Consider the following 24090-nt stretch of genomic DNA (forward strand, 5'->3'; position numbering starts at 1 on the left):
GAGGTGATTCTGGTGTCCTGGACCCTACTTTAATCCAACCAATACTCCCATATTTTCAGATCAAGGTCTCTGAAAATCCAATATTTACTGTGGGTTTTGAGATACATTTGGAGATTCATACTGGAGATCCGGTATGTGACTGGTCTAGTTGTTAGAGTGTTGGTTTATGACTGGGGAGACTAGAGCTCAAATCCCCAGTTATACATGAAGCATACTATGTGACCTTGGGTCAGCCACTAGAGGCTGTACATGCAGTACTGTGTGTGTGTGTGCGTTTGGATTCAGGTTTAAAAGACCTAGACATTTTCATAAAAGGCCCCCACCCAAAGCTGAAACCCCTTACTGGTATGAGGGTTTCCCCTGCTTTTTCCAATTTTTTTGAAAAATTTCAAATCTTTTAAACCTGACCCTGAAAAATTCTGAGCCACAGAGGTGAATGCTGGGCTTAGCTCAGCTCAGCTGAACCCAGCATTCAGTTCTGCACTTTACCTACCTCCAAAGTCCAAGCTATCATCAGAGAAGGCAGTCAAGCTCAGTATTCAGCTCTCTGCCCCTTGCTGTCTCTATGTGGAATTCAGAGACAGTATTCAGCAAGTAAGTGAGGAGGAAGGGAGAGGGGTCTCCCCATTTTTTTAAATGGTGGCCAGGCTGAAGGGGTCCAAAAAATGCTGGAAAATTCAACATTTTTGGGAATCTGCTTTTTGGTTTCCTTAAATTACTACCAATTTGGAGAGAGGAAATAAATCCCCAAAAGCCAAAATGGCTTTTTTTCTAGGTTTATTTTTCATTCAATTTTATCTGGATGCACAGATCTATCAGTCACACACTCGACCTGAGTTGTGAGGGTAAGCAAGAGAGGGAGAAAGTATTTCCTTTCACACATGAATGAAATATTTATTCAAATTATGTCAGAAAAAGAGTTCATGACATCTGTTGTCTCCTATGACAAAGTGACTGAGATTCAGATTGCTACAAGTGCAAAAATATATATTTTAAAACCACATGATTCATTGTTGATGGCATGTCATTTTTGAAAGTAACTTCATGTTGAAATAACTTAATATTTATAACTAGCTATAAGGCTACACTAGATTCAGCCCTGTGCCCCCTGCCCCAGGAAACTGAGAAGTCTATTCCCATGCTTCTAGTTGCCACGTACACGAAGCTCTAGGGATGACCCTAATCTCTAATAATCTTTAACAGAGACTGGAGAAATTCCTACTACAGCATATGATCCCATGATTGCCAGACATAGGCCTGGAACCCCATCCTTAATATATGCTGTATAGGGCTTTAAAGGTCAAGACCAGCACTTGTGTTGCCCCTGGAAGCACAGTTGAAGCTAGTGTAGATCAATGGTGGGATCCAAAAATTTTAGTAACAGGTTCCCATGATGGTGGGATTCAAACTGTGGCGTGACGCCAATGGGGCTGGGCGAAGCACGATGGGGGCGTGGCTGGGCATTCCGGGGGTGGGGCATTCCTGGGCGGGGCTGTGGCAAGGACGCAGCCACTGCGCCAGTCCTTGGGCGGGAAACGAATGCATGCCAGTGCACCTCCTGCTAGACTGCTTCAAGTTCTGCACGCTACTGCTGAGAGGAGAGGCGTAACTAAGGCAAAAATCACATGGCAAAATCACCAATTAGTAACCCCCTCTCGGCACACACAAATAATTAGTAACCTACTCTCAGGAACCTGTGAGATCCTGCTGGATCCCACCTCTGGCGTAGATGGAACAAGACCAGAATATTTAGAAGACAATGTACATTACTTCGCAAATATTAATTGTGACTAAGCCCCATTGGAATCAAAGTGTTCATTAACAATACAAGGGCTTTTGCACTAGTTCATGTGTGCAGTCACTAGTTCAGGTGTGCAGTCACCCTGATGGTTCTATACCAGCTGACTGTTATTTGATGTTAGGCAGGTAAATTAATTCAATTTGAAACCACTGCATATGAAGCAGCATGAGGTGGTTTTGTCTGTGGTGTGTGATGGTCATTCACCCATGAAGTCATCACTTGATATTGCAGCTGTCTGATGATCAATATGAATGCAGGCGACCCAGCCAAAAGTGACAATAACTTTCATTGGATTTTGTTCAGGAAGAGCATGAAGGATGGAGAAAGTATGATCGGCACGTCCTATACTTTTTTTTCCTCCACTGACTAATTTGAAACGCTTCTTTTATATGCAAGATTAATCATATTTCCTCTGTGGCCATGTGTTTCCCAGATGGGAAATAGGGACTTCACAGCAGTACATTACAAAGACCTCAGTGTGGCACTAAAGAGCTTTCTACAAAACAAATTTCTTTCCATTTTTAGCTTTAACACAACCATCAAGTCTGTTTAATAAGATCACTCTTGGGCCACCTCTCAGCCATAGGCTCTAATTAAAATGTATCTGTCTTTAATGCATTGACTTCTGCCATTCTTTACGACAGGGCTGCACTGGGGTGTGTTTGGTTTCTGTCTAACAAATCTGTTTGAATTGCATGTAAAATCTGTGATGCTAGCATCACTAGATTATTAGTAAACCAGTTGGCCCTAATCTAAATGTGAAAACAAAATTAGGCTGCCTACAAACAAGGGATCTTTACAAACAAGGAATCCTCAGGTACTCAGAAAAATATGATTTTCTATCTTAGAAACAAGAAGCCTCCCCCCCCCCCTTCATATATACATGTGGCTTTAATATGGTACACTAGTCTAAAATGCTGAGAGTCATTTAAGGGGGTGGGGAAGGGGACAAGAGAGTGGCAATTAACCCACCAAAACCTTTGAGGGCTTACGGAATCTTAAAGGAATGACGTCATAGGATTGGGGGTATTTCCAAATCATTGCATCCAAATTGTTGCACATGGTTGCTCACAGCTTGTTTTGATCTGATTTTTATCTTCTATGGAGAAATATCAGTGGAGGAATATGTATACCAGCCATCACTTAGAAATGCAAGTTTTGTGAAAAAGTTTAAGGACAGACCTGTGGAGAACTGCGCTTTCTTGAAAAATGCATCTGGCTGTTACATTCTCAACACAATGTTTTTAAATAGTAGTGCCTTGAGAACACTAAGGTATTAATTGTCCTTGGATATAGGTTGCAGATGTTCTTTGAATTTATACCAGGGTGTCAGATGAGCCAAAAGCAGCTCTTGGGCAATTGAAGAAATTCTATTTTAAAAAGTGGGGAGGTGAGATTCCCAACTATTCCCAAACCATGTGATGAAAGATAAGGAAATCAGAAGTGTTAGAAAGAAGGGAAAGCATAGACAGAGATGGAGCAAAAGACTGTAAAGAGTACATGTGGAGAAAAAGCATACCATTTATATTAAAATTAATCACTATTTTAAATAACTTACAAATGTTCAACTACTTGTATTTATGTTCGCAGAAGAGCCCCATGACACAGAGCAGTAACCTAGTAAGCTGCAGTACTGCAGACAAAGTCCTGTTCATGATCTGAATTCAATCCTGACAGAAGTCTAATTCAGGTATCCAGCTCAAGGTTTACTCAGCCCTCCATCCTTCCGAGGTCAATAAAATGAGTACCCAGTTTGCTGGGGGTAAAGTATACATGAGTGGGGAAGGCCATTGCAAATGACCTTATGTTAAACATTGTGATGTGACATCATTCCATGGTAATGACCCAGTGCTTGCATGGCAGACCACCTTTGCTTTACCTATGCCAACCCCATTCACTTAAATCAGTGGTTCTCAACCTTCCTAATGTCGCGGCCCTTTAATACAGTTCCTCATGTTGTGGTGACCCCCAACCATAAAATTATTTGTGTCTCGGTTCCTAAGACCATCGGAAATATGTGTTTTCCGATGGTCTTAGGTGACCCCTGTGAAAGGGTTGTTCGACCCCCCAAGGGGTTGTGACCCACAGGTTGAGAACCACTGAATGGAATATCTATCACCATAATATCATTTTAGTTACAGGCATGGGACATGATGAACATGGAATATGAGAAATAGAATCAAAGTACACTCAAAATCATAAAATGAGAAATGAAACATTTAAATACGGTGAGCCCAGGACTGAGTGAATTAAAATGGATTGGATTAGGATATTTTAGTCAGAAAGTTATAACATGTTTTTCTCTGGAAATGTCAAGCACAGGAGAAATGCTCTAATAGTGCAGTGAGATAAAGCACGAACTATCAGGAGCTACAACACATAGTCTGACCAAACAATTTCAATCAGACTTCTTGGAAAGTCTATTAATATTATCAACATTCAAATTTAAGTCCAAACTACATTTGCTGAAGAGGAAGAAATTGAAAGCCTTTTTGAGAGTCCAGGAAGAAACATGTCATACACCCAAGCAGGATATGCTGATAATCACATGTGACTGGAATGCACAAGTAGAAAACCAAGTACAATAAAATATGATCAGAAATTTTGGTTTAGAACATGAAATGAATCAGGAGTACAATTCATAGAATTCTGTGAAGTCAATAATTTGTTCATTGTGAACATGTCTTTCAAGCAACCAGACAACTGTATGTGTGGACATCACCAGATGGTCTATACTAAAATCAATTAGATTACATAATTGGAATTGGAGAAGCTCTATTTTCTCTGCTAAAACAAGCCCAGGAGCTGATTGTAGTATGGACTGTAAATTGTTAATATTGAAAATTAGAATAAAACTGAACAGAAACACTAAAACATTCATAATGCCAAAATTCAATCTAAGCAACATTCCTGAAGGGTTTAAAGACCATCTTGAACATGAATTGGAAAAACCACGGCTTTAAACCAGAGATATTATCAAGGAGGAATATCTAAAGATTGTTCCTGTAGCCAAAAGAAAATGAAAAACCTCAATGAATGATAGATAAAACTTAAAATTTCTACTGAAAGGCAAAAAGCAAAAGTAAAAGGATACAGAAATAGAATCAGACATCTAAGTGCACTGGCATGTAGAGACAATTACTATAGACAATAACTATTATAATAACCAGTGAAGAAATAGAAGAAACCAGTGCAAAGTAATAGAGGATAACCAAAAAAGAACAAGAGATCTGTTTCACAAGAAATCAAAAGAAACTTTAAAACCCAGTCAGGAACACTGAAAGCTCAACAAAGAAATACATTAACTGAACAAGATAAAGTAAAGAAAAGATGGAAACAATACACTGAAGAACTATGCAGAAGGAATGAAAGGAATAAATCTTTTGGAATCTTTCTTTCCAAAAATAATCTGTTGAAGGAGAACCTGCAATTATACAAAGTGAAGTGAAGGCTGCACTAGTGTCATTGGGAGAAACAAATCACCAGGAATAGATGGGATATCAATAGAGCTATTTCAAGTCACAGAAACAGAGTTCATCAAAATTTTAAAAAGAATATGCCAACAAATATGGAAAATAAAATAATGGTCCACCAACTGGAAACTCTCGATCTACATTCAACTTTCAAAAAAGATGTCAAAGGGCCTTTCCCCACTCCCATCGTTCCCCTCTATGCCGGGCGCTGCTCTCAGCGCGCAGCATCCCAGGCGCGCGCCCGGCCGTCCCCACAACCCCGCGCTCTGCGCGGGGCCATCAAAAGGCGCCGTTAAGAAGAGCGCCTGGGATGCTGCGTTCTGAGGGACGCGACAGCAGCAGCTTGAAGCGGCTGCGCTGTCGCCGCCACTCTCAGTGGAGAGTGCCGAGGGACCCCGTGCTACTCTCCTCGAGTAGCACAGGGCTTAAGGTAAGTGGGGTAAGGTAAGCCCAAAGACTGCTGCAACTAAGGATCATCACATTAATTTCTCATGTGATTAAAGTGATGCTTGTAATCTTACAACAGAGAGAGAAATGCCAGCTGTTTAAGATTGTTTCAGAATAGGAAGGGGCCCTAGGAGTCATATTACAAATTTACATTGGTTACTGGATCATATGAGAAAATGTCAAAAGAAAATTATTTTGTATTGCATAAATTACAGCAAAGCTTTTGATTATACAGCTCTTTAAAAGCTATTGTTGGTTTTAAAAGAAATTGATTTGTCACGACCTCTGATTGTTTTGATGTGCAACCTATAATCTGAACAAAAAAGAAAAGAACCAAAAAGAATAAATATCTCTACAAGAAAACACAAGGCCACAAAAAAAGGGGGGGAGTCCGTAGTTGTGTAAAAACAAATTGTTATTAAACTCAATAAATGTAACCATATTAACAATTAACAAAAGTGAGCTACTTGCAAAAGACTCAGTATTATACCGACAAAATAAATCACCACTGTTACAGAAAATCGTTGATGGGGAAAAATGTGAGTGGGTTTCTGAAGAGGTCCAACAAACTGACAGAGAGATAAAGGAGAACCTATGGAGGTGGGGTGTGTGTGATTGAGTTGTGGGACTGACATGGGGCTGCACCAACACATTTGTCTCCTCTGCCAGTGCAAGGAACACCCTTGCCGGTGGTGGGCCAAAAACTCCAGTGGCTGGCTGCTCATCAGTTGTGTGGCAGCAACACCCAAAGGTCAGGGCCACTGTGGAGTTGCACTAGTGTCCAATTGAAAGCCAGCACAGGAAGTGGGGAGGTGGACTTTAGTTGGCTTCCACTGCAGATTTGCAGGCAGTTATGCCAAAACTTTTTTGGGTGGCATAAGTCCATTTAGCCCTATGGAGGGCTTTCCAGCAGTGTGGATATGCAGAAAAATAATTAAAAAGCAAGAAAGCCCTCTGGAGGCAACAATGCCAGCACCATTCCTAGCTGCCTGGGGCAGTGGATTGGGCTGTTGGATTATTTATTCTTATATATATATATATTCTGCCTCATGAGTCTCTTGGATGGTGTGAGATATATATATATATATATATATTTTTCAAGGCAAGTACAAGGAGGTCCACAGCACTGGCTACTTTCCAAGCTTAGGTCAAGTCAGATATAGTACATTAGGCATCATCAACCAATTTTCATGTGACCAGTAGACTTATCAGTAACATCTGTCTGAATCCTATCAAATTTGTGGATTTTTCTGCCTCATGAGTCTCTTGGATGGTGTGACTCAGAATCTTGTGTAGGACTCATTATCTATCTAACCAGGCATAGTGAATAGCTGTATGTATACTGAGGGGGAAAGGAGGAAGAAAAGGGTCACATTTGGCATGTACTTCAGGAGAAGATAGCAAAAGCCAGGAAAAGAAGGCCATAAACTGAAGGAATGCAGACTTTCTGTCTCTCTCGTGGATAAAGGAGAAGGCAACTTGGCCACATTGTAGGGCAAAGGGGAACTTTTAGGACATTTGTGGAATGCCAGTTAACTAGAAAGAAAGAATCAATTAAATCAATTCATATAATTAAACTTTTCACCATCAATACTGTGCAGACAATACTGTGCAGGCAATCCCAGTAAACCATCATTTTGTTTTTGCAAAATACACAGATTGGTTTCAAGAGAGAAGTAATCTTAAAGGAAATTTCCAATTGGCTTCAGCTAAGTTCACTGTTCTCAGATTTTCTGTAGGTGTTAGCACCACCCCTCCCCCCCCCCCCCCACATATATTAGCTCACATGGTTCAGATGTGAATCTGGTATGGGAGTGGGAATTCCCATTCCATGGATACTAGCCAGTGACTGGTTGAATAGGTCAGGAAGTTATGGCCAGTGTTTTTATAAGTAATTTTTATAAGTATAGTTAGAGAGAAGAATTCTTATCCCTTTACTCTTTTCTTCCTACTCTTTTTTTGCTGCCAAGAAGATATGTGTATTATGATCTGGTACTTTTTGCTTTAAGAACCAACTATGCTGTGTTAGGACTTCAATAAGAAAGATAGCTAGTCAGTTTTGTTATGTTGTATACTTCACTGTCACTGAGCTTCATGCTTTGTTTTTAATATCTATTCTTAAATTTCTTTAATAAAACCTTCTTTTGCTTTATGGTGTATGTTGCTTGGGGAGTCACTCAGACCAAACCTGGGTAAAGCTTGTTTATATTACTGCACCAAGGCAAGGTCAGCCTTGACAACACATAAGTCTAAATGTACAGATAACAAATTACAATAAAAGTACCATTTTCTTGTCAATAGAATGCACATTGTACAAAATTAATGGCCCATTCTGGATGGGGGTAGCCAAAAATTATCTGGAGGCAGTACAGGGCTGTGCCTTTTGGGTGGCATAAGTTCATTAAGTCCTATGGAGGGCTTTCTGATGGTGGTGGGGTTTTGCCTTTTTCTTTCTCGCTGCACCACTGAAAAGCCCTCTGAAGGCAGCAGGATGGCACCATTCCCAGCTGGTGGAGGATCTGGAATGGGCTGCCCATATCCTGATAACAAATGCAGTGCCTTTACAAACAAAAAAAGAGAGATAATTGCATAAGACTGAATGTCCTGATAACAAATAAATTGACAGTTTGCTGGTTAATTAAGTCACCATTTTGATATGTTCTTTGGAATTATTTTTTCTATTGCAGTCTTATTGTAAAGAGAAACAGCACTGATTAACTGGAAAAAATAGATAAATATCTGACACATTTCATTTTAATGGAAATGTAACCTACTTCTCTTTAATGAAAATGCCTGTTTCTGTCAGTTATAAAACTTCATATACTTTCCATGCTAGTGAGTATTTAAGTTGGATTCAGAAAAGAAAGAAGTCATATTACAAATTTATGATGGTTACTAAAGCATGTAAGAGAGTTTCAGAAGAAAATCAGCTTGTACTTCATAGGTTACAACAAAGCTTTCAACTATGTGTATCATAAAAAGCTATGGATGGTTGTTTTAAAGAGATAGGAATGCCACAATATCTGATTGCTTATCAAGGACGTAGGTAAGGTGGGGGGAGTTCTCAGGTTCAACCCCCCCATTCATGTCCGAAGCTCCGCCCCCCCGTTTGTGGGTTTTTAAAACATTTTTAGTGTTGTTTGTTTTTGGCCTGCAGGGAGCGCACTGTTTAGGCTAGCAGCACCAAACTTTCAGGGATTGTTTGGGAGACTCTCCTAATGATACCCCCAAAGTTTGGTGAGGTTTGGTTCAGGGGGTCCAAACTTAGGGGCTCCCAAAGGGGGTGCCTCATCCGCCATTGTTTCCAATGGGAGCTAATAGAAGATAAGGGCTACACCTTTGAGGGTCCATAACTTTGGACACCCTGAACCAAACTTCACCAAACCTGGGTGGCATCATCAGGAGAATCTCCTGAAGATACCCTGAAAGTTTGGTGCTGATACATCCAAAAATGCGCCCTCTGCTGGAACATTCCAGAAACTTGCCCAAAAATCTTTCTTCTGGAGTGAGTTTTCTGCATTTCTGTCAATGGGGGATGCAGGCTGGGGGAGCACATTTCTGAAGGCACAGTCTCAAAACTTTCAGGGTCTCATCAGGAGACGGGCCTGATGATACCGCCCCAGGTTTGGTGCAGTCTCATTCAGGGGGGCCAAAGTTATGGACCCACAAAGGGAGCTAAGGACTCTCAATGGACCCTCAAGTTATGGACCCTCAATGGGAATTAAGGAGATGGGGGCTACCCTTTTGAGGGTCCATAACTTTGGCCCCCCTGAACCAAACTGCACCAAACTTGGGGGGTAGCATCAGGACAGTCTCCTGATGATACGCTGACATTCTGGTGCCGATATGTTTAAAAGTGCACCCCCTGCAGGCACCAATGACCTGGTGAGGTGGCCGCCCATGGGGGGGGCATCCGACTCAGGTTTTGCCCAGGGTTCAAATTTGCCTCGTTACGCCCCTGTGTTTTGGGGTGGATTCCAGCATCACAGCGGCTGCCTGGGGGGGGGCCCTCAGATTTTGCCCTGGGCTCCATTTTCCCTCTATGCCTCTGCCCAGAGGGGAGCATAGAAGGAACTGCCGGCTGCTGGCTGGGAGCCCAGCTGGTGGGGGGCAAGGGAGGGCAGGGCAGGGGAGTCTGCCATCCCCAGTCTTGGAGAGCTGCTTTTCTAAGTGCTAGGCCGGGGTGGGGCTTGGGGAGGCATGGCCATGCTCTAGGGGTGGGTGGGGGTGTGGCCCCACCCTTGAACCCCCCCATAAAAATCTATACCTACGTCCCTGGCTTAGATTCAGTGGCGGAGCTACCAGGAGGATGTGTGTGTATTGCACCAGGCACATGCCGGGGAGAATCGCCCCCACAGTGCCCCCCCTGCACTTACCTTAGTTTAGCCTGAAAGTGCAGATTGGAAAAGCTGCCTGTTCACTTGAGGCTGCAAATGGCCTGGTGGGAACTACACTTCCCAGGAGACTTTGCGAGTCCCAAGGTCTCCTGGGAAATGTAGTTCCACCAGCCTGTTTTCAGCCTCAAGTGAACAGGCCACTTTTCCCACCCTGCACTTTCAGGCTAATCTAAGGTAAGTATGGGGGTGGGGGGGAAACACAGAGTGCGCACCAGGTGCTGTATGGCCCCGCTGTGCCTCTGCTTAGATACGCAACCTATACTCTGGACAAGAGGCCACTGTTAGGACAAAATATGGAGAAACAGAATGGCTCCTGGTTGACAAAGGTATAAGAAAAGGGATACATTTTGTCTCCCTATCTTTCCAATCTATATGCAGAACATTTAATAAGAAAAACAGGATCAGATGTAGATGAATATGGAGTCCAAATCGGTGGAAGGAACATTAACAATTTGAGATATGCAAATGACACTATATTACTACCAGAAAATAGTGATGACTTGAAACAACTATTGACAAAAGTTAAAGCAGAAAGTCAAAGCAGAATTCCAGTTGAAACATAAAGAAAATGTACATCAAGAGGATGTAATGACTGCTGGGGAATTGCACAACTTTAAGGGTGATGTTGAAGACATTGAAATTGTTAAAAAAATTTCTGTTCTTTCACTCAATTATCAACCAGAGACTGAGAAATCATAAGGAGATTGAGCCTGGGAAGGGCAGCCATGAAAGAGTTAGAAAAGATCCTTAAGTTTAATGATCTGTTGCTGGTAACCAAGATCAAAATAGTTCATACAACAGTATTTCCTGTTACTATGTATGGTTGTGAAAGTTGGACAATGAAAAAGCTAGCACAAAGAAAGTTGATTCATTTGAAATGTGGGGTTAGAAGTTGTTATACCATTGCCACCGAAAAGACAAAAAAGTGGGTTCTAGATCAAATCAAGCCTGAATTTTCCTTAGAAGTTAGAATAACTAAACTGAGGCCATCATATTGTGGTCACATAAGAAAACAAGAGTTATTGGAGAAGCCAGGAAGAAGGCAGCAGAAAAAGAGGAAGACTCAACATGAGACGGATTGATTCAGTCAAGGAAACCACAGCCCTCAGTTTGCAACATCTAAGCAACAATAGGATGTTTCTGAGGTCACTAATTCATAGGGTCACTGTAAGTTGGAATCGACTTGATGGCTTTTAACAGACACATGGAATAGTCAAATGTATTCTTTGAATCTTGAAAAATTCTTAAAACCCTAGAGTAAAAATGTGAAGGTCTCATTAAAAACCTGGGGAAAATTGGAGATGGAATCTGAAAATTTCCTGTGTTTTTTTTTCCCAAGCCCCTCCAACCATTTTGGAGAACTGAAAATCTCATGAAATATTTTTTGAATGAGTGAAATGCTTCTAAAGACAAGGTGGGCATACTGTACGTATATACACTTCTTCAAACCAAGATACATTTCTGCACCTAATCTTCATGATTAGGTAACATGTACAGCTTTCATTGCTTCTCAACTGTTGCATTCCTTCTGTTGTATTTTTTTGAGCAAACTTGTGGTTCACTTTTTCATCTCTCTCTCAAACCACTGTGACACATATACCTAAAGACTGTGGGGAAAAAAAGTAGCTTGTTGTTCTACCTTGCAGGAGGGATAAAAAAGATCAGAATGAGGTAGGGCAGAAACTGCTAAAAATTTATAGAAAAAAACCCTGAAAGTTCCATCAAGTGCTCTCTCTAACCAGATAGCAAAAATTAAGGCTCATGTGCTAAAATAACATGTTACATCAGTACACAATTTTCTCTCAAGTACTGTGTATATTTGCCATTTCATTAGTATAAAACTAAGGCATTTATAACTTTTACATTTCATAAATACTACATTTTCACATGCTAAATAAATTATAAATGAGACATTTTATGTTAAAGCTGAGAAAGTAATTTAGGTTAAACAGGACAGTAAGTATTGCATATATTTCAATTCCCCCAAAATTTCAGGGGAAGTTTCTCGATAAAATGGGGGAATCCTCCCCCTCCCACAGGCTACAGATGTTTTACATCTCTAGACCTACCTCCAAAGTCTCATAACACCCAACCCTGCCTGACACAAATTCAATAGAGTGGTATTTCTGAAGAGCTATGTGAAAAGAAGGAAAATGTCAATCCCTGAACTTGGACTGGTGGCTCATATATTTCAGAAGGTTACAGATGATCTGCTACATCAGCTCCCCAGAAAGGTAAATCTGTTCATTTCTTTGGAGGTTCTCAGTTCGGTTTCTAAACCTATGGGAAAGGCACACTTGATTTCATAACTTACACTGCTTGTGTTAAATTTACTGCATTGCATTTCAATGAATCATTGATGTCATTATTCACTGATGAGCATCAAGAGTATCATAAACTAGATGACAGCCATGTTTTACTGAACAATAAATATTAAAATGATGCTCAGACCTCCTCTTCAGGCTCCATTAATGACTCATCTATGTATGCTTCACTTCCATCATCAAGCTTCAATGCTTACTGCCAGGTCACAATCTACAACCTGAAGCGTTAATGGTGTAACAGACTAATGGACTCATGTTTGGGAGATCCAGGCTTGAATTCCAACTCCACCATGCAAGTTCACTCTGTCAGCTTAACCTACCTCACAGGGTTGTTGCTATGAGAGGAGGGAAAATCAATGTAATGAGCTTTGGTTTCCCACTGGGGACAAAAATGGGGTACAAATGTCTAAATAAATTCATAGATTAAATAAAATTAGCATGGATCGAGCCACTGTCTACAGAGTTCACTTATGCAGTTAATTACAAGGTACACTCATTTTTAGGAACTGTTAATTTTACATATGAAAAATATGGATCCTTTCTACCAAATCAAGGGGGGCTAGCCAGTCAGTCAGTGGTTAGTGTTTTTAAGTCTCATTGATTTGAAGGGGGAACTCCCCCTGCTGAAATCAAGGGAGCTTTCAAATGCCAGTTGATTCTATTTACGATTTCTAAAATTTGAAATTTATTGTTAATGTCATTTCTATTTTTAAAAAGATTATTCACAGTTTGCTTCCTAACTCTAAAGGATATATGAAAACAGGGGAAGGGGGTGAATTTGTCTTGGTGAACAAAAATACCATTCTAAAATCCCTTACGACATTCCATTTCTATAGTTTCACGTCATGTCACTTTCTTTCTCTTTTTTGCTCTTTAATTATTTAGAAATTTATAGGTGGTCTTTCTTATACATTCTGAAATATCTTCTTCCAAGTGCATAAAGGCAGAAATGAGTGACAGTGATGAAGCAAAGAAATCTAAAATATGATAAATAATGCCATTAGTTTTCAGTTGAAATAAAATATTGGCTCACACAATTCCATTCTATGGACATCTGAAAGGGTTTGTTTGTTCACATTCACATTTTGAGACTTAAAAATGCTTACCAGTGATCTTACAGGAATGCTTCACATGAAATCACAATTTAATTCCTGCTTGGATACTTCATTCCTGTGGGTTTGGAGTCCTTTTTGCCTTAACTGGTGTTGAGTGAGAAAATGATGACTTCCAGTGTGCAGAGAGGCGCTTCTTGCAACACATTAATAATGTATTCACAATACATTAAAAAATCCTAAGTTTCATCTTGAGAAACTCAGTCAAGTCCGAGAAAGAAGAGTATTCCCAATAACCAGAGCTAGTGGTTTAAAGACAGTTTATTGTCTTACAGTCACACACATGTATTGTCCTCCTATTTATCTACATGAATTGTAGACCAGAAGTGCTCTAGTCTACACTTTTATTAAATCGTCCTGAACCATAAAGCCTACTCTGTAAATATATAAATTTGTCTCCTGGAAATGTTAGCAGTAACTTCAGTTCGCATGACAAATTAGGAAGGCACTTCCACAAAATTTATCAAGATTCTGGTTTTTTTTTCAAAATAGTTCAACCTTGCACTTAAATGTTTCTCAAAGTTTGATGTAAATCTTGTATTTTAAAGCAAGTCAGTGTTGAATGTATGTAAGGGCACTGCTTTCTTTAAGTCTAACACTCAGTTACAACCAATTTCCTATTACTTGAAATGAAGTGCCTAAAACAACTCAAGGCCTTGTAAACACTTTAAAATTCCACTTACCAACCGTTATACGTATTACATAATTATTAGTTACAAAAACTTTAAATAGCTTTTGGGAAACAAATAAATAATCTCGTAATTCAGATTTCCCAAGAGCATTGAGGTTTAAACGGCTAGTGTGTACAGAAGGATTTGGGTTATTTTTAGTGCTAGTTATGTATGTGAGGTCAAAAACTTCCATTTATGTGGTTTTCAGGGCCTTTCTCAATAGATTATTTATCTCAGCATGCCTGTAGGCTTCATGACTTGGCTGCCTCCATCCCCTTTTCCCCTAGATTATTCCTAAACAACTACCCTTAACTTATGGAAGAGATAAAAGGTATACATTCAGATTGTATTGTAATTAAATGAGGAAAATGTAACTTGACATAGCTACAATCCATTTAGTAGTTAAAGAATACCTAAATTTTCAGTTTCCATTTTAAAGAAGAGATATAGTATTGCATTTCTTTACACTGAGATACATTTGCTTCGAGCCAGAGTATTAATCAGGAAGGCCCCTTCCGTACACGCAAAATAATGTGTTTTCAAACCACTTTCACAACTGTTGGCAAGTGGATTTTGCCATTTCGCACAGCTTCAAAGAGCATTGAAAGCAGTTTGAAAGTGCATTATTCTGCATGTGCGGAATGAGCAGAAGTTAATAATTCCAAATACTGGGAGTATCCCATTTTTCATAAAAATATTCATGTGAGGAAGGTAAAAAGGGAGAGATTAATTTGCAAGAGAACTTTGGATTTTGGCAAATCCACTTCTTTGTCTGCAGCCTTCCTGCTGTTGTGATAGTGCTATATTACCTGGCATTACAAATGTTCAGTATATTCTGTTCTTGTGAAGTGATGGTGGAATTACATTCAAACCATGTAATTTCTTGCTCACAGAAAGTAAGATTATCTTTTGAAATCATCTCCACTCATAGTCCTGGATCCCATGGAACATTTCTACTTGTGCAAGAGTCCTTATGCAATTAACATGCATCATTAACATGCTTCATGCAAAATCAACTTGACCATATCCAGTCTTGCATATATACACTTGCTCAAAGATGTAGAACAAGCTACAGAAGTAGAAAATCAGTGCTCAATCTTACAAGTCTTGCACAAATGGAACTGTACAACTTCTCTTCTGCTGTAGGATCCAATCCCAATTGCTTGCCAAAGCCTTTAGCATAGAATTAGCAATCCCACTGCATGAATGGAAAGTACTTCCAAAGGTACATCAGATCAATTCTATTCTCAATATGTACCTCTTTATAAACTTTACAAAGGATAAGGAGATCCTTCGCCACAGGTTTTTTTTTTAGAGGACCAATTTGCTGCAGTGGTAGGGAAGAACCAGCTCCACTGTGTAAAATGACTTCAAATTATAATTCAATACCATCAGGTCTATCAGAAGCTAACTGTTACTATAGCACATAGGTGTTGAACTTGCGGCCCTCCAGATGTTATGTACTACAGTTCCCATCAGGGAATGATGGGAACTGTAGTCCATAACATCTGAAGGGCCACAAATTCCAACACCTATGCTATAGCAGATGCAATTATGAAGTCAACGTGGTGAAACGGCAGAAGTGTCAATCTAGGACCTGGGGGTCTGGGTTCAAATCCCTACACTGCCACAGAAACCTCCTGGGGTGACATTGGGCCAGTCATACACTCAGCCTAACCTAGCTCATAGGGTGTTGTAAAGATAAAAGGGAAAGGGGAACCATCTAAGTTGTTTTGGTCCTCACTGGAGAGAAAGGGTGGTATAAATGAAATCTCTATAAAACATTACTTTGGAAATAACCCAATATTCACAACTTGGAAAGAAGGCATAAACGTGTTTCAAATAAACTTTCTTAGGAGATCTTTTACCATTCTTTTTCTTTCATTCTCAGATTATGTATTTTCATACAGGAAAAATTAATGATTAAATAGTTGGCATATGTGTAAGCTTCATGGACAACATGTTCTAAAAATGGAGCCTGGTTACCTAATGGTCTTCAGTATAAAACAGACTCCGCCTTCGTACGCAAGCTGGCATTTTGGAGAGGCATTTTGGGTAGGGTTCATGAATCAGGCACAACCTAAGAGACCTGGGCTGAAATATGTACTCTGGGATGAACTGGAGCCTGTCACTTCTTCCTTAGCCTACACTACACCACACAGTTGTGAGAATAAAATAATGGAAGGAAACATGTATGCCACTCTGAGATCCTTGAAGGAAGGACAGGAAACAAAAATAGTAAATGTAGCCTGCCCTATTGTTAATGTCCTTTACTGCAACCACTCTAAAAACCCTATTTGGCTAAATCTACACACAACCACATCATACTGGAGCTGAAATTACTTCTAAAGTTAGCCCTGGTAAGTCATCCAATTGTCTGAAGTAGGAAGCTAGGAAAAGAGATCACTGTAAGCTGGGAGACAGAATGCCAAAAATTAAATCTGCCTTCAAAGATCAAGTTTAAGGTTATCATCCCAAAGCTGCAATCTTTGACACGTTTAATTAGAAATCACACTAAAATCAGTAAGGCTGAGTCAATAAGCTTGGAATTCAGCAATGCAAGTCCAATTCCAAGTCCAATCATATTTACCACATTCTGGTAAGATTTCAGTGGCTTTGAAGTAAGCATGCAGTCATACCTTATGTAATCCCAAACATGCTGGTTCAAAATTTCAGTCTTATATCATTAATTATGTCACAATTCCCTTTTAAACAAGGCATTAACATTACAGTCCAGAACACACAAGTAAGTTACACCAAGTAAACAACACTACGCTACGGATACATGGGACTATAACGTTTATCATTTTGTGCACTAATATCTATGAACTACTAGTTACTCATGTTATTTGACAATTGGAAACCTGTTTCAAACGGTTGTTCAACAATTGGTAACTGTTTCCATGGTAATCTGTTTCCACAACTCCTTTATTTCTTAATCATCAACATTTTATCTCAATAAAGGTTATTTTCAGTGTTGTCCATTTTAGCTCACTCAAGTGGAGCATTGCCAAGGCAAATTAGCTAACTCCAGTCTGAGATAAGTGTTCTAGTAGCAACAGAGCTACCTTATTTTGTTCACAACAGTGTTTTATATAAACAGACATTCTGGAAGTAGTTAAAAGAAAAACATACATTTAACCTGTAAATGATACAAACCTAAGCAATGCCTAAGTATTACTTATAGCAAGACACACTTACAGTGCAATCCCATTTCAGGCTAAATCCATAGAAATTCATTGAATAATGCTACAATCCCATGCAGTTACTCCAGTCTAAACCAACTGAAATGAATGGGATTAGGCTGGAGTAACTCTTTAGCATAGCACTATCAGGCAGGAATTATTCTATCTAGGAATACACTGTAGCAATAAGCAGAGTTACATCTGTCCAGTGAAGATAATGGGCTTAAAATACATCTCTGGAACTAACCTAGAACTGTAAATGTGGAGGACATTTTTTGTTGAGACTAAAGCAAGAATGTTAATAAACCTACACTGCTAACACACTACCTAAAGAAAAAAATAAGTCATATATCGCATCCCAAAAAGCTACAGCTAATCATGTTAACTTGGTACATGAATTTTAATTCAACAATATCCTTAATAAACCTAAAAATGTAAAATGGTCCTATGGCCTACTAGACTCAATGTATTTATGTATATTTAAACAGGTACACAACGGAAGCTTGGGTAAGACTCAGAAGGGAGGAATTCCATCAAAAATTCACTAAGACCCTGACCTGCCTCTATTTTTGCTGACATTATGAGCTAAATCATACAACAGCAGTTTAAAATCTCGATGTTATAAAACATTTAGCAAGCATTCTGAATGGAAAGTACCCCAACCAATGAAGTCCAAAAATGACACTGGCATGTAGGATCTCATTTTACATCCATTTATTTCATCCCATGGCCATTTAAAGCATAATAAGTCAATACATTTCTAACACTACAGAGAATACCAGAGTGACCAGAGTATATATACAAGCCACAAAAAAATAAAAAATGTGGACGGCTGAATAAGAGTATGTATTCAGTATGGAATCCATTGAACTTCATTCAGCTCTGACTATGTTCTTTAGGGAACAAGGTGCTAACGTGCCACTCGCTCATAAAATGAAGTGTAATTGCTTCCAAAGCAAGTTACTGCTAAAAACATAGATGGAAGCAAGTTAAGTGTAACACTAAATTTCACCTATAAACCTAGGAGCAACACTTCCTTGACTCAATTTCCACCCTCCCACAACACTACTACTCTGCATTTGTTTTTACAAAAGCCTACTGTTTTATTAAGGCATAATTTGGCCTGAGCAATATGGTGGAAATTAGCCCAAAAGTCTGAACAGTTAAAGGCAAGCACCAAGTGACTATTTTATAAACAAATGTAGTATTTTTTTTTGTTACTTATGACTGAGAGTAAAAAATATTGCTCAACAATTTGGTAGAACAAAAGCTTTTACTTTAGGCTGGACTTCCAAGGCTGCATATGCTCAAAGTCAAGCACTGAAGTATATATTGAAATGGTTAACAACTTACATGTAAGATTGGACCTTTGCTGTATTGACACCTGAATTCAGGTATCCATGTTTGGAACTCAGGCAGAGGCTTCAGATATTCCAAACAACCACAGTCAAAGTGTCAAGTCAACTCAAGATAATAGATAATCTAGTGTAACACAGACTGGTCTTTAAGGCTTTGCTTACATATACACTCACTCTAGTTAAAGTCAACTGGTGCAAGCCGGTTTTGAACACATTATAGTTTATCTGAATTCTGATTTCCCAAACTTCCTATCAGTCAATTAAGTATCCAGAGTGGCACTGGTTGTTTAAAATCTAATGCATCTAGAAGCCCTTCAAGATCTCTGCTCAACAAGTACTGCTTTTAGAGGGCCCAGAACATCACAGTTCCATTGTTTAGAAATCAAGAGTAACATTTAATGGCAAACAAGTGCCTCTTTATACAAATTTAGACAATACAGTTAACTTACTAAGCTATCAAGAGCAACCGGAAAAAGAAACACAGCCAAATTCTACATTTTATTCACATTTATTTTTCGCTTTTAGTGTGCTCACAGAAAATTAGAACACCTTAAGCAGGAATTTAATAGCAATTTTGTAAGCAAAGTTACATTCCATCTCTAAGTCAAATTGGTCAAAGCTTCTCCAGTATTTACAAAAAAAAAGATAGACAAGATGCTACACAAAAACCATTTGCATCTGAAATTGGTTTTTTTCTTTATTCTCAAAGACAACTGGAATAAGAAAGCATCGTCTGCTGTCATCAAAAACATACCACAGTATAAACAGTAACCATTCCACTTATCACAGCTTGGTTGAGTTTAAAATTGTGTTTGTGTGTGTGTTTCAAGGTCCAAGATTACTGCAATTTTACAAAAAAAATGGGCAGGGTGGTAGGAGTTGCAAACTTAATGTGCTTCTGGATATCAAGATTTGTATTTATACAATAGTCACAGTTAAAAACACCCTGCTGGTAATACATAATTACACTTTATTAAGGTCATAAACCAGCAATAAACAATAAAGCCTATACAACTTGTAATTCTACTTAATCACTGACTGGTACAGCTAACATGAGATAAGTGAAAAGTTCCTATGGTTTAAATGAATTTCCTAAGACTATGATTTTTTTTTAAAATCTGAGTATTGGAATTTCTTCTTCCTTCTTAGTCAAGACCTGTAGTGTTGTAAACCTTATAGAACATCTGCCTCACAAAATACATTGTAATAACTTTCTTTTTAAAAAAGACTAACCCCTTATTTCTTGTGGCACATTTTCTTGGCAAGTTATCTGCACCACTAATTCCCCATTGTGACCCCTATCACTTCATTTGCTATCCCTTATTGACCCATCCATCTCCTTCATATATGGGCATGTCCATAGATTGACAGAGAAAAAAAAGTTTACATTTTGAATAAAGATGCAAAGTATGCAAAAAACATTAATACTGATGCAAAAAAGAGGAACGAGGAGGAGGAGGAGGAGGAAGACATTTAGTCTCCCCTCCACCAATTGGAATGGCGGTAACAGAATGATCTGAGATGGGATCTGTGGGTAGAGACAAAAAAGAGAAAGACATCTTTTTAAATCAATCCCTGGTTGTAGACAAGTTCTCCAAAACCAGTACCTGGCACCACTCCAAACAAACAAACAGGGGGGAGGGGAAGAAAAGTTCAATCATCGCAAAACTGCAAATTCTTTACTCTGCCGACTCAGCTGGTGGAGCTTCTGGACTGGACTCAGATGGAGCCTCCTGTGTGGGAGCCGCTGCTGCTGGCTCCTCTGCTTTGGGTGCCTCTTGTTCAGCTGAGGTGGCTTCAGGGTCAGCGCTGGGGGCAGCTGTCACCTCTTCCTGTTTATCCTCGGGCTTCTGCTGCTCTTCAGCTGGCTTGCCCTCTTCTCCTGTAGGCTTCTCTGGTGCAGTCTCTTCTGATTTGGCCTCCTGTGAGCCAGGAGCCTCCTCCTTCGTCTCCTCTGTGCTGCTAGCCCCAGGGGCGGCGGCAGCAGAGGACTCCTCCGGGGCAGGTTTGCTCTCTTCATTGTTTGCAGTCTCGGGAGCAGCAGCTGCTTCCTCCTTGCCTCCTTCGGCAGAAGCAGCTGCCCCTTCACTCTCACCTCCTTCCCCAGACTCCTTTTTATTCTTTTTAAAGGAGAAGCCGCTGAGCTTAAAAGACTTTTTGAAGGAAAAGCGCTTCTTTTTTTTTTTCGGGGTCTCATTGCTAGAAGAAGGGGTAGTTCCCTCCTCAGTCTTCGAGGAAGACTCCCCTTCCGCAGGAGAGGCCGGCTCAGTGCTCTCTGCTTCGGCGGCCTCCTTTTCAGAGGCCGGCTCAGAAGGGGTCTGCTCTCCCTTCACCGACTCTTCCGCGGGTGCACTGCCATTGGCTTGGAGCTCCTCCTTGCCAGCCTCTGCAGCTGCTGGCGACGCATCACCATTCACCTTCACGTGGCCATTCTCCTGGAAGAAATTAAGGAGGTGTTATTGGTTGAAGGGTCTATTACGCCATGTCTGAAGACCATGCCCATTTTCCTCACACCTTATGTTAGCTCCACCCCCACCCTCGTGATCAAGTGCCAGGGTGGTTATTTATATGACCTGGATTATAACGGCATATTAACATTAAGATACCCATAGTAGTTGAGTCAGTCTGCAGCAACAAACTAAAAACAGCAGCCTTGCGTTGTGGCTCCAAAACCAGCAGTCTTTAAGATGCCACAAGATGCCTGTTTGTTAATATTAAATTAGAACAGAACAGAGCCAAAGCATTTCTTTATCGGCTTGGCTAGCTACCTCTGTAAAAGCATCATGCCAGACTTTCCGGGTGCTCTTCTAGGGAAGGGGGGGTAGGATACATCTCAAGATTTTGACAAGGGCTAAAGTGCAATTCAGACCCAAGCCCTGAACTCCAGGCATCTTAAATATGGGGCGGGGGCAATTCGCGGTGCTGTCCACGTTTCCCTTCGGCGATTTAAACTACCCCCGCCTCCCCATTACTCCCGAGACGAAGCAACGCCGCTCAGCGAATCCGCACCTCTAGAGGGCACTGTGTCTCCATCTTGGAAAAAAGACGGGGGAAAAAAAAAAACCTCGCGGGGAGGGGGGCTCTAGGATGCCAGGGGAGGAGGAGACTCGAAGTGAAGCTGGCTGGGCAGGAGGAAGCTTCACTCGCGTCTTGACCAGAATTGCGGAGCCGAAGCGAACAAAGCTCCGCGTCACTTCTCCCAACCGATCCAGTCTTGCTTCTTTCCTCCCGCCTCCAATACAAACATGAAAGAAATAATGGCTCCTTCCCGCCATTGTCTGGCTACAAGCGGCTGGATCATCTTTGTTGCTTGCATCTCTCCCAAGGCTCCGCTTTAGGAGGGGAGAGTCGAGAAGGACGGGCGAAAAGCAGCTGCAGCTGAGAGGCGTGGTGCTGTTGCTGCTCACCATTCTACAGGCTGCCGCCAAGCCCGGGCTAGATGAGTGCACGCACGCATTAGGCTCACGCACCGTGTAGCGAGTGAGTACGGAATCGCATGCATACGGCATGCAAAAAAGCCCAAATCTGCCCTCCAGTTACCCCGCTGGGGTCCACTCTGCTGCATTCCATAGCAACAGTTAATACAACAGGCGCACGCGCGCGCACGCACACACACAGGGGCGCGCGCTTCCCCCCTCTCTCACACACGCTAAGCTTGGGCTATGAAAACAGCGGCCAAGATGGAGAAGATCTCGTCAACAGCCCCTTCCTCAATACAGACAACTCTCCAGCGCCCCCCCCACACCGTTTTTCCTTGCCATTGCCATATCACCAAGTCCCCCTCCCCCCCAACGCGCCAAAGAAGGAGACGAAAATAGAGTGTTACAGTATAGAAAGCCATGGGGGGACTATCCATCAAGACAGCCATTATCATCCTCGTATCTCACACATACAGCAAAGCATCTTCCAACCGTTAAGGCAAATGTTCACAAAACCACACTGCCTTTTAACGAATTAAAAAAACTACATCCTACACTGTCCATTCCCATATTATGCTTAAAAATACTGAATAATGAGGGAGGCAGAAATATAGGGTTCAGCCCTAAAAGCATCCCTAAAATCCATGTACGCAAAATTGTAGAAAAAGCCACACCTTTCCATTTAAGTCTGTTGAACACGAAAACTGGTCTGAAATCGGCTTCTAAAAGCCATGCACATCCGGCGCAAAGAAACAGGAAAGCAGCACGATAACACGCAATGCAAGATTAAAAAAATAAAAATAAAACCCCTGCCCTCCTCTTACCTGACCATTCGCTTTGGAAGGTGATGCAGCCACGGCTTCTCCGGGTTTCTCGGCAGCGGTTTCGCCTTTTGCAGCGTTCTTGGAGAACTGGGCACCCATGCTGGCTTATTCAACAAAGAAACTCAACAGATCCAAGAGGAGAGGAAACAAAGAGCGGTGGATTCCTATAAATGCTGCTCGACCAGCAGCTTGAAGAGCAGCAATGCACACACACAAGCACACCAGAGGGGGAGGAGGAAAAAAAAAAAAGAGAAGAGAACCGATTATATTTATATATAGACTCCTGTTTTTTTGGAATAAAAAATAAAGCTGGAGAGATCAAAAAAGGCAGCAGCACAGGAAGAAAGGGGAGGGAAAGGAAGGGAAAAAGTCGAGCAAAAATATATCAGAAGCCCAAGTTTAGTACAAAAAAAAGAAGTAATAAAAAATCCCAGATTTGTAGCCGTACTGTAGACAAGGGGAAAATGGAGAAATCTCCCTGGTCGCTAATAAGATGCGGAGTCCAACGCCCAAGTGCACAGATGAATGGGCTTTCCGAGCGCTGACGGCAGCCCCCACCCGCTGCCGACCAATCAGCGCGCCGCCAGACAAAAGAGGGGGCGGGGTCTCCAATTGGAGCGAACAATGGAGCTGCGATTGCAATAATTTGAAATCTGCCTTGGACTGATAATTAATACTCCGAAGAATATAAATAAATTAATGGGATTAAGGCAGGCACCCTGATTTCTCTTTCCCTTTAAAAAAGGGGGGAGGGAAATGGTGCACGGCGGAGTTTGGTGCCCGTCCCTTGTGGTGGTAGACGAATGGGGGGGGGGTCTTGTCTTGAGGGTCGTCTGTTTGGTGTCTGTCTCCCTCCCCCCCCCCGTGTTAAATTAGAGACAATGGGTTGACTTGTGTGTTTGTGATTTCATCCTCTCGCCCCCGCTGCCACCCCCTTCCTTTCCCCTCCTCTCCACCCTCTCGTTACAGAAAAATCAACAGATAGCGAGGCTTGCGTTTTCGCTTTAATTGGTTGCAATTGTTCAGTCGCCCCAATTTGAAAGGTATTTAAACCACGTAGATCGAATTTCGCCAAAACG

The 24090-nt window shown here is 41.0% G+C and overlaps 1 protein-coding gene across 1 annotated transcript; it reads right to left on the reverse strand.

Annotated features, from left to right (window-relative positions):
- Positions 1-18107: 18107 nt before the first annotated feature.
- On the reverse strand, positions 18108-23543 carry MARCKS (myristoylated alanine rich protein kinase C substrate). The gene is made up of 2 exons (XM_048492520.1): positions 23012-23543; positions 18108-21203 (listed from the first exon to the last, which is right to left on the reverse strand). The coding sequence occupies exons 1-2, from the start codon at positions 23108-23110 to the stop codon at positions 20448-20450; spliced, it is 855 nt and encodes a 284-aa protein (XP_048348477.1). The 5' UTR covers positions 23111-23543; the 3' UTR covers positions 18108-20447.
- Positions 23544-24090: the final 547 nt, after the last annotated feature.

Source organism: Sphaerodactylus townsendi, linkage group LG01 (assembly GCF_021028975.2).
Source record: "Sphaerodactylus townsendi isolate TG3544 linkage group LG01, MPM_Stown_v2.3, whole genome shotgun sequence".
NCBI lineage: Eukaryota > Metazoa > Chordata > Lepidosauria > Squamata > Sphaerodactylidae > Sphaerodactylus > Sphaerodactylus townsendi.

Coding starts and splice junctions, on each gene's coding strand:
- MARCKS (XM_048492520.1), bottom strand. CDS start 23,110: ATGGGTGCCCAGTTCTCCAAGAACGCTGCAAAAGGCGAAACCGCTGCC. Junction 21,204..23,011: donor CTTCCAAAGCGAATGGTCAG/GTAAGAGGAGGG, acceptor AATTTCTTCCAG/GAGAATGGCCACGTGAAGGT.